Source organism: Varanus komodoensis, unplaced genomic scaffold, assembly GCF_004798865.1.
Source record: "Varanus komodoensis strain SLA01 unplaced genomic scaffold, ASM479886v1 scaffold32, whole genome shotgun sequence".
NCBI lineage: Eukaryota > Metazoa > Chordata > Lepidosauria > Squamata > Varanidae > Varanus > Varanus komodoensis.
The window spans coordinates 1,514,274-1,525,288 of record NW_025335798.1 but is presented as its reverse complement, the minus strand read 5'-3'; the positions used below and the strand labels follow the sequence as shown (position 1 = coordinate 1,525,288).

Sequence of the window (11,015 nt, the reverse complement as noted above, 5' to 3'; positions counted from 1 at the left end):
CTTCCCTTCACCCATGATGGTTGCTTGACTGCAGATGATGCATCAACTCAGCATGGGTGAAACAACTCCCAGAACTAGCTATGGGTTGCCAGGGCAACTTGTCATCTTCAAACAAACCAATCTGTGGGAAACAGTCCAGGGTTTACAGCTAGAGTACTATTTCTGTTGTGCCACTGAATGCATTGCAAAGGTTAGGGTGAGGGAGTCATCACTGATTGTGATTTAATAAACGTCTATACTTCTTTTCCTCACCAAAGCCATTTGGTCTGCATTTTATTTATAGTTTATTTTAAGCCCTTCTAAATCTTTTGGATTTCAGGACAGTGAGTAAATAAATCATAATATGCAACAATGAATAATATACTTAGAATAAATTATACTTAGAACAGGTTAAAACTTTTTTGTCTGGTGCTTGTAATGTTAGCAACAGGTAAGTTTCTCTAGAGTTCATTCCATATTATGGAGGGTGGTCTCTATCCTTAGTTAGCCTGTATCTATATCCAGTCTATGTCTATATCCAGTACAGTCATTAGTACAGAGCACTAAAAAAAAGGGCTTCATTACTACAGTCTTACCTCCTTCCAAAACGGCTTAAGAAGTGGCTTCTTGTCCATTATTTGAAAATAAGCTTCATCTACAAGATGACACACAATTCCATGATAAAGGAACCCAGGTAAGCTCCATTCCTGCACTAGGGAAGGCAATGGAAACACAGCCACTTTTGCTAGTGAATACCAAACATTCCTCTCTACTCTCTATTTTTACGGCTGGCCAAACAATTGTGACTTGCTTCCTTTCAGGATACAAACTGGACACATGGTAGAAAGAAACGGTCTTTTTACAAAGAGAAAGAAACCTTCTTTTGTGTTACTTACTCACATAGAATCTTAGATTTCTTAGCACAAGAATTGTTTGTAGAGATGATAGTCAAGGAGAGATTCTTCTGCCTCCTGATTCGATGTAGTTAGGAAGGTGAGAAAGGATTCTCATACATTATGAGAATCTGAGATCAGTGAAAGACGGACCCTTAGCAGAGACTGTTGTTTTGCCCAATATTGTGGTATGACTACAGTTTCAGCCTAGCAGAAAATTCCTTAACTGCTCGACTAATGTGAGATCACTGCCCCCTCCACAGATCTTCACATGCAGCAGGCTGTATGAAAATGAGTATACAGAAGGAAGGACTGTGCAGAACATCCACCTCTAGGACACATGACTGATGTTGGCATCGGGTTGCAAGCCTCAAGTATTAATAAAAATGTTTAAAAAACAAATGTAGGGTAAAGGGAGAAGTGAGATTTGAAGCAGCAGCATTATTTAGAAAGTCAGTTTACACAGTACCACATTTACTTTAAAAATTCCCGTTGGGTGGCTGCCTTAGTCTACTGCAGCAAAAGTAACAAAAAACTTTGAGACACCTTATAGGCTAAGTAATTTGTTTGACATATCCATGAATGGACTCTAGACCACTGTATTGGATGCATCTGATGAAGTGGTCTATGGTCCACAAAAGCTTTTGTCCAGGTAAAATTGTTAGCCTTTAAGGTGTTGCAAGGCTCTTGTCTTTATTTCTTAAAAATATGTCAGGGGAATGGACCAGGGAAGGCACCATAACCTCTGTAACCTGAGCCCTCAGTGTGGGATTAGTGGAGTTTGGATGAATGCAGAAAACACATCACTCCTAAGGATGACTTTCTCCACTAATCCTAAGCATAACTTAATTGAAGTTTACAGGGTATTAAGACTGATTAGTACTGTACGTTCTTGGAAGGGTAGGGTGCCAATTCAGCAAACAAACCAGAGTGGTTCCCCAGTCAACCAGGAAGTAGTTCTTTTGAAGCTGTGCTCCACTTGCTGCCTCTTCTTGAGTAATCAGCTAGCTGAACAGAGAGGCAGACCAGAGTCACTGCAGAGCAACAACAGGGAAAGTAATTTTTCTGTTTCCTGTCTAAGCCAACAGTTAACAAATTTACTTGTCCAAGAGAAACTCAAGCAAGGCAGGGAATTTGTGCCTCATAAAAACTAAGAAAGGATCTGGCCCTTGTTTCCCCAAAACAAATGCGTTCTGTGGCACGCTGTAGAGGCCTCCTCCCTAGCAGCTGGCTCTTTGCAGTTTCTTCACCAAATCCACAAAACCCCTCAATTCTTGCAATAATTGTGTCTTTACTTCAGCCCTTTGTTAGTCAGGGCTGCAGATCAAGACAGGCTTTGTTCTTTAGAATGCAGAAGGTCAGCTAACTGGTCATGCAACATACTGTGATACTTCTGTGCTTGAGGGCATTCTGGAGGAACAGATCAACTTTTGACAGCAGTCTTCCTAGGCTAATCCAGGAAGAAACTCAAGTCCTCAGCTTAGTATGACCAGAAAGGGCCTGAAAATGCACAAACAAGGGGAGAGGAAATGTACATTATTCTATATAGTTCCCTGGTCTATGAATTCTCCAAGCACAGGGCCTCCAATGCATGCCTACCACGTTTACGAAAGAGCTACCCAAATGGAAGGAGACCACCAAACAAGGACACTACAAGCCGCAATAGTTCAGCATATTTGCACAGGAACAAGTTTCTGCACATCTCCCTTCAGTGTCAACCTGAGAAAAGTGAGGATCCCCAGCAGGCTTATGGCCAAACTCTCCCCCCCTCCCCGCCCAAGCTCCCGATGGGGTGACTGGAGTGCTAAGCTCAGTGCCAACTGCCTGAGCTCAGACTCCCATACTTCTACCTGTACTTTGAGATCCCATCATATTCTTAATACTAAAATGTAGTATTTTCTTCTGATGCTTAAGTAACAGTGGCAGCTGCAGTTGCTTGCAAGATCTAAACTGTGTCGGACAGCTTTCTCAAACCTGGAGCCCTCCAGTTGTGCTGGAGTACAACTCCTTGCATCCCCCAGTCAGCCATGCTGGAAGCTGGAGCCAAACGCATCCAGGGGGTGATACAGAGAGTTACATTATCTCAGGAAAAACAAAAGGTTAATTAAAAGAACATTTTTATTAAACACCAGAAAAGTCTCAATTAAAAATGACCATTGTTTATCTTGCCCAAGGAAGGCTATGGCTTCCAGTGACTCATACCCTGAGTGCTCAAGAACCTCCACATCCACAGGGAAAGTGTATGAAAGTTCTTAAACCCCTGCCCAAGTAGTCAACTTATCCCTAGAAACAGTTCTGCCAGCACAGGGACACAAATTCCGGCATATATTCTGGAACAATCTGGAATGTGAGCCTACGTCACTGAACAAGGAAGTCCAGAACATTCTAGGCTGCAGTGAGAGCAACAGGTCCCTATATCTGAATCAGCACAGCCCAGCAACGTGCACCATCCAAACTGACTGACCCCCCCCCCCCCACACGGCCTGCTTTAGCGTCTCCAGCAGTGGACACCTAAAAGAAAGTGACGAGTGCACATTGTAACTGTTGCAGACATTCTAGGATTAGCCTTGGGGCCACTCCAGACCTCCTCCAGTCCAACAGGAAGGAATGGGTGGCAGGCTTGCCTCTCCTTCCCTCCAAGAAGTGACCTACAAAGCCGCTTGGGAGGCCTTGAGTTCATGCTGTCAAAAACCAAGGATAGATGCGAACTATCCAGTTGCAGGTATTAGATGTTGCTGGAACTTCCAACAGCAGCAACATTCAAAATCGGTGACGTGCATCAGAGACAAGGATGTGGCTCGAACCCTTTCTTCCCATTCCAACAGGGACAGAAGCACTTCAGTCAGTTTTTCCTTCACTCACTCCAACACCTCAAGCACCGTCTTACGGAGAGCAATTGAGAACATCTCTTCCCAAGGAACACGCAGCCACTCCACCAGCTCAACCAGCAGGTCTGGACACTCTGTTCGCAGATGCCAAGTGCTCTCTACCTTTAGAACCTGCAGCGGGAGGAGGCAGAATTCAACTTCATCAGGGACTAGACAAATTCTGTGATAAGCCCCTGGACTGAATGCAGGTTGCCATTCAGATTGGCATCGGCAGCAGTATTTGTAGATCTGGGCTTTTATGCCTGCCCAAGTAGTGCTTTACTGTTTGGGTCATGGCCAAGGATGTGTAGATTTAGCTAAAGGAATGAAGAGACATAATAGTGCTCATGTTTCTCTAAGGAACACTTGCCTGGTACCATTCCAATCCTCTCACCCATTTTAGTATCCCAGAAGGAAGCCTTTTTGCACCATTACTTGCCTCATCATACAGCTGCAGCTTCACATCAGAAGGGGAAAAACGGTAAAGTATAACACCAATGATGCTACTGATTGGCTCATTCTCTTTCAGCTGGAAGTAGTTGCTAGACTCCTTCTCAACACCACTGTCTGAGTTAGAGCAGGATGCCCCTTTTTGGCAGTGGTAATCTTCCTCCACCAGCAATATGTTACTACGGGTGCTGAGCAAGGTCACAGGCAAGGCAGAAGTCCCTGAAAAAGAGTTGCATGGGCTGATTATGAAACACAAATTATACACATTACCATTCTCTTATTGCCGTTGGACTAGATAACTACAGGAAGATCACCCCCAAGACAATACCTTGGATGAGATATGCCAACAAGTAGAAGAAGGGTCTGGTTGAGCCACATGCAGCTTCTCTTGCTAGGTCCTTGTCAATCAAGGGCCTAAGACACAGGAGCAAAGGACTGTAGTGAGCCTGCTGGTATATTCACCTTCAGCTGATGCCCTCCCAGCCAGCCAGCCAGTTCACCTCTCTTGCACAACTTGAAGTTTCCTCTACATGTCTGTCACACCACCACTGAATGAGGACTAAAACCCAATTCACATTGCACAAAAGCCAAGCTTCTTACCACAATGGATGCTGAGGGTTCATTTCCACCACAGTAACATCTGGGATCTTTTCTCTGCTTTTGGCTGGCAATTCCTGTGAGAGATCTGGACAGCACATTGAAGGCCATTATTACATAACCAAGAACTTCTGTTTTAAGCTAAATTTTCCTGGACTAAGGGCACAGTCAGTAAAAGGCAACTATTGAGACCAGATTGTACTGTGCCAGTGAAGAGAGCTTTCCTTCATAAAGGCCTCAGAAGAGTCAAATTAGCACAGTTGGCACTTGAAGACCAAGCAAGAGCTGAAAGCCAACAAGCCACACCAAATACAAGGAATACCATAACAAGATGACTTAAGGTGCATCACTTTGTTCTGATTCTCTCTCTCTCTCATACAGCCCCCCCCCCCCCGTCCCAAGATGGAAAGCTCAGATCCTCTGTATGTCTTCTGAGCTCTTGACATCCAAGTCCTTCAACCTCTAAGAAAGTGAAGCTTGTCCACATGCACAGAACCCAATACCCGCTCTTACATGTCAGGCACTGGAGAAATCTTCTGCAACGGCTCTGGTTGCGAAACAGCAGGGTATAGGAAGCACAGGGATTCACAAATGCCATATGCAAGCTCTGATGGCACAGCCCTACTTCCAAGCAGGAAAGGTCAGACAGGCAGTGATGGTCACACTTCTTCAGCCAATCTGATGGCTGTCCCCTAGCAAAGATGAATGCAGAAGCCATCACATATAAAGGTAGGGCCCATGCCACCTAGTAGGGTAGGGGGAGGGATCAAGTACACAGGGTGCCTTGTTTGGCAGAGAGTAGCACTGAGAAGGGAAAAGCATGTTTCAGGTTAGAAGGCCAGCTCCCATGCCAACCTGTCCATGTACCAACATCCTGTTTGGAGGTTCTCCTCCAGGTCTTGGAGCTATCTGACATGAGACCGATGATGACCAGAGAGAACCTTCTCAGTGGTTTCATCCCATCTGTGAATTCCCTCCTAAGAAAGAGGTTGGCCTGGCACAAACATTGTTACCATTTTGGTGCCAAGCAAAATTGTATTTGTTTGATATAATTAAAAAAACCTTTAATATCCCTGTATTTCTTATCTTTTTTAAAGTGCCCCAGAAACTCAGCTGAAGAGTGGTAAAAAAATTAAAAGACATAAAAGGGAGGCACCACAGCTCAGGGGTACATCACAGGCTTTGTATAAAGATCATGAACCCAGGATGTTCCTTGGCATCACCAGATAAAGGACCTTGAGTAAAAGATGACAGGAAGGACTTCTGCCCAAGATCCCCAGAGTAGACAATGCTGGATAAAATAGACCAGTGCTTTACTTGACCAAAGGTAGCATTTTGTGTGTGTGTGCATGCCATCTTCACAGCTCTCTTAACTGTAGCAAGAGCATGTAGAGACAAAAAAACTGAACTTGAGTGAGATGTGTCCCCCACAATCACTGCTTACCTTATCTCCCCTTTTATCTCCAACACATGAAGATGGACATCTGAAACCACCATGAGTGCCAAGAACTCCCCAAGCCGGCCAGTTTTCACTATAGATACCTAGAAAAAGCAGGGCAGAATATATGCTCTCGATCAGAGAATGCCAAGCCTCCAAAAAGCACACGATTCATTCCACTGGGCCATTATAAATCCAATTACACTCCCAGCAGTATCTTAAATTGTCAACCCTGGCAAGCGCCAGTTATCATACCTTGACAAAGCATTTGAACTCTTCTGCCTTCCCAAAGATCTCCATATCCAAATAAAGCTTTAATCGATGGTCCACAGAAAAGAAGTCCCGCATATCCAATATACTGTTGTCAGCTAGGAGGGGAAAGCAATAGCATTAATCACAGTGGGGTGGGGCAAAAAACCAGTATTTGATTGGGTAGTCACTGGTTTCCATATCAACCACAGCTATCAACCTGCTGGCCAGGGTCTACTACAAGGACACCTCAAATCGAGAGCAAAGTTTAGAATACTTCTAATGCAGGCCATTATGCTTAGATTCACTGGCTCAGCCAAATAGGACGAAGACTCAGTGAGCTGCAGCTAAGAAGACTTTTATTTTCTAAAGAGAGAACTCCCTCTGCTGGAACGTGCTCATATTCCGCCTTTGCTCACATTGGACACCGCTATCTAATATCACATTTTCCATGAAGACTTACACCCTCTAGAGTTGCAAGTCAGGAAAAGGGACAGATTAGGTGGTGGTGGTAGCCCCATGTGACCCATCTCCCAGAGATAACAGCATTCTCACACCCTCTCCTTTTATCGTGGAATCTTCACTGCAGCTAGACCGGTAGAACAGGGTAGAGAACTCAAATGATTCCAAGGACGGCTTTTCTAGCTTTCATTCAAGAGGGCTGCAATGTAGCACTAACTAGGAAGCCTTGTGTCTCATTTTACTTATCTATTCTGTTTTAGCCCATGTGTCTAACTTCCCCTTTTTAGAGTGCAAACCTATGCATGTTTAGACAGAAAAAGTCTTCTATCTATAGAACTATGCTCTTAGAACACCCTAATGTACTTTCCTTTCTTTGAAATATAATCTCTGTTCCCTCTCCGTTGTTTCTCCATCTTACATGTCTCTCTGCAAAATTCTCTCAGTTATCCCAGTCTCTTGCCTTGGCCACTCCATGGAACTCAACTATTACTCTGCTTCATTCCTCCAAAAGCACCTGCTAGTCTTCCTGCTGAACTCAGCAACAGCACACAAACAGTTCGCTCAGCCAGCAGTTCACACAAACTAAAACCCTTCTCTTCCACTTATGAAACAGCAAGCCTGGACTTGTAACTGAATGAACCTAATAGGAGGGGACTGTTGCTACCTCTTGCTCACCGATTATCATACCAGGATTCATATGTCCCAGTCTCACATTACGTTTATTACTGTGCACAAAGTATTACTGTGCACGAAGTGTGGAAATTGGCAAGGGCAGGCCATCCAGTCTGGCTAGTTGGTTCCAATGGCTAAAACACTGAAATCAAGTCCATGATGCACCTCAATTCAGGCAGGAGAAGCAATACAGAAATTCTCCTGCCACAGCCACTGCTGACTGTTTAGGGCCAGATACTCCTACAACGAAATGGAAATGGGCTGGATACAGTTGATGTTTTGGAATTGCTGCAAGGAGCCACAGGCCTTCTCTAAGGCAAACCCAGGTTAAGCCAATCCTAACTGGCTGCTGTCGCTTCCCTTTGGCACTACTAACCATCATTAAAACTTTAGCAGCATTTACACATCACTCAGCAAGCCCCTTGGCTGCATTTAAAGCAGGCATTGAAAATTATTAAAAGGCACTTAAAAGAATGCCCTTCGCTACCAGCAGATGGAGTTCATGCTTTATTGACTGCTGCACAGCAATCATCTACTGTAATGGCAGACTGCCTTACGGACATGCTCTACAGTTAAAATCTAACTCTCAGCTGGGAATGACTCCTCTGTCAATTCCAATTGCACCTTACTCCTCCCAGTTTCCTGACAGACCCACTCATGCCAAGTCCCACACCACTGGCCACTCACGGGGGCTAAGGTTCCAGTGCTCTTCATGCTCTGAACTCAGGGAGAGCTGGGAAGGAGTAGGACCACGGGAAGTGCTGTAATGATAGCTCCCCATCAGGCTCCCTGCATTGGTGTCTGTGTGGCTGAGGGAAGAATAGTGACCCTTGGAATTCAAAGTCTTCCGGCTAGCATCAGCCCCTTCAGAACTCTGAGAGCTAGAATGGGCCATGCTGCTGTGTTCGCTGCTGAGCTCTTGAATTTGGGTACTGGAACCAGTTCCCATTTCGGAATTGTTGTCTTCCCCGATATAGAACTTTCCTGACTCTGCCTCCTGTTGAATTTCACCAAGGCAGTCCTGTGGGAAAAGTGGTGAGCTGGAACATCTCTCACACGGCAAGATCACCACATGGTCACTGGAGCAACTGGGGCAGATGATGGGCTCGCTGGAAGCAGCAGTGTCTGGAGGAGGAAAGGAACAACGCAAACCATTTCTGTATGCCGCAGTCCTTCTCTCAAGGCAGCGGTCAAGCAACAGGCTCTCCTCCCAGAGCCCAAGGTCTGCAGTAACCTCCAGCTCCATGAGTTACTCCAGCCACCCTGCCTTTTCCTTTCAGAGTTTCCAAGGCCATCCACTGGATTTTCTCTATTGTCAAGCATTCGTGTAAACAGTTGGCTAATTATGCCACAAAGTGCTTTAAAATATATGTCTCAGTCTTTTACAGACAAGCCTGAGTATAGAAAGGAGAAAGTTTCTGTTACAAAGTTAGAGTATCACCCCACAAAAGGAATTCACCTAAATAGCCAAAATAATGACTAATGCCAGATTAGCTCACAACAGAAAGTAAATGTGAAGCCAGACAAAAATAATATAATCATAATGTTACACAAACATAACAATAATGCATTAAAAGATCTAGTATAACACAGATGTAGTGGAAGACTAATCCAATCTAGGAAGACATAGGTCCTTAAAGTTCTAAGAAAATTAAAGTCCCCAAATTCCCTAGAGTCAGAAAATGCTGCAATTCAAAAAAGTGGGAGCCTGGTCTAATAATCCACTTGAGTCTTTCCTTATTCAAGCAAAAGCAACTACATTACAAATGGCCGACTACTGAACCACTGACAGATTTTTTTTGCATACCTACCAGTTCTAACAATGTTTGGAGACTTTAAAAGTTATGATTCCATGTTACAGTAGGAGCAGATTTTAAGAGAGGCATCCCTCCAAGATTAGGCAGCAAGCCAAGGCTGAAAAAGCAGCCCTGGAGCCAAACCCTCACTACAAAACTACACGGGCTACCCCTCCCCCATGTCACTCAGAGCAGCTCAGAGCTGGGCCATATAATCAACTGCAAGGTTTCAGCAAGTACCCCATACCTTGCTCAGAGAAAGTTGCAGCCTCTTTAGCAGGGCCTGGACTCTGCCAGCCAAGCATCGGGCACCCGGCAAACTCCTGTTTGCATTTCAGGCACTGGAGCTTCGGGCCTCCCTCTGCCTGACCTCTGGTCTTCTCTTTGTTTTTCTCTAGAGTGGGTACCAGCACACTGAGCAAGTCCTAAAAAGAGCAGCAAGATAGGGGCAGAAGGGCTGCCAATGGACATCAGGCAACAGCTGCCTCCCCTCCCGCTCTTCAGGCTAAGCCAAATATTACAGACTGCACTTTAGTCACAGGTAGAGATTACTGGGAGACAGGGGGCCCAGGAGCAAGCATGGCCCTTCACTCCAGGCCAATTAGCAAGAGGAAATTCAGGAAAACAGAAGGAAACATCTCTTTACCCAGTGCATACCTGCAGAAATTTGTTGTCTCAAGAAGCAGTAACCACTAGTTGAGATGCCCTTAAAGGTGGGTAAAACAAATTCATGAAGGAAAAGTGACTTTTAGTAATAATGTATAATAGCCAAGAGACATCATGGTAATAGCTATTACCCAAATGGCTATTAGTCATCCTGGCTACCTGGAACATCCAGGTTTTAGAGGGAGAGTGCAAATAGCTGTGGAGTAATGGGGTAATGGGGAGAAGACAACTCCGGAGGACTACTTTGAGGGCTTCACAGAGACACTCCAGAGGCCACTATGGGGAACATGATGCTGGACTAGATGGGCCAAATTTATCCAGTGGGTTACTGCATATCACTTTCGTCTTCTCTAAAAACTTCAATAACTAAGACCTGCGAGGGTAACACCTGCCCCTTCCATTCCAATGTCATCATGAACTCACCTGTACGCGCAGTTCAGGCTGGTCATCCAGTATCACATAGCGACGCTTCTGACGGTCCTTGCAGATGTAGCTGAAATGTAGCGTAAGAACAGGAAACACACGTTCCAGGTCCTTCAAGGAAGAGGCAAAAAAAGTACAGAACCCAGTAAAAGAAGCCTCATCTCCCTTCAACATCATCATTAGGCACCACTGTGAACATAGCAGCTCAAAGTTAAAGGAGCACCAACTAGGTCAGCAGTGGCAGCCATTCACTGTTGCAGTGCAGAGTATATACAGTCCCAGAGGCAGAGCTAGCAGGGAACACGAGTGGGAAGATGCTGTTGCACTTGTGTCATGATGGCGGGTTTTCCATGGGCAGTGGTTGGCCACAGCGGGAACAAAAGATTGCACTAAACAGGCCTTCAGTCTGATCCAGCAAGGCTCTAATTCTGCATGAAGAGCCAAGCAAAAGCCTCATTGCCAAGCTTACCTGAATTCTGTGACTATCAAGAATTATGCACATTCAGCAATTTCACTACTCATC

At 45.0% G+C, this 11,015-nt stretch overlaps 1 protein-coding gene across 4 annotated transcripts in view; it reads right to left on the bottom strand.

The window, feature by feature from the left end:
- Positions 1 to 2,972: 2,972 nt before the first annotated feature.
- Positions 2,973 to 11,015, bottom strand: part of LOC123027338 (serine/threonine kinase 11 interacting protein) — a 29,352-nt gene continuing 21,309 nt past the window's right edge. For all 4 annotated transcript variants that reach the window (XM_044438050.1, XM_044438051.1, XM_044438049.1 and 1 more), the window contains exons 16-25: positions 10,493 to 10,603; positions 9,651 to 9,828; positions 8,295 to 8,732; positions 6,480 to 6,592; positions 6,231 to 6,328; positions 5,300 to 5,478; positions 4,790 to 4,874; positions 4,518 to 4,603; positions 4,179 to 4,408; positions 2,973 to 3,871 (exon numbers count right to left, since the gene is read on the bottom strand). In XM_044438050.1, coding sequence (XP_044293985.1) covers positions 3,731 to 3,871; positions 4,179 to 4,408; positions 4,518 to 4,603; positions 4,790 to 4,874; positions 5,300 to 5,478; positions 6,231 to 6,328; positions 6,480 to 6,592; positions 8,295 to 8,732; positions 9,651 to 9,828; positions 10,493 to 10,603 — 1,659 coding nt within the window. In that variant the 3' untranslated portion in view covers positions 2,973 to 3,730. The remainder of the gene's footprint in view (positions 3,872 to 4,178; positions 4,409 to 4,517; positions 4,604 to 4,789; positions 4,875 to 5,299; positions 5,479 to 6,230; positions 6,329 to 6,479; positions 6,593 to 8,294; positions 8,733 to 9,650; positions 9,829 to 10,492; positions 10,604 to 11,015) is intronic.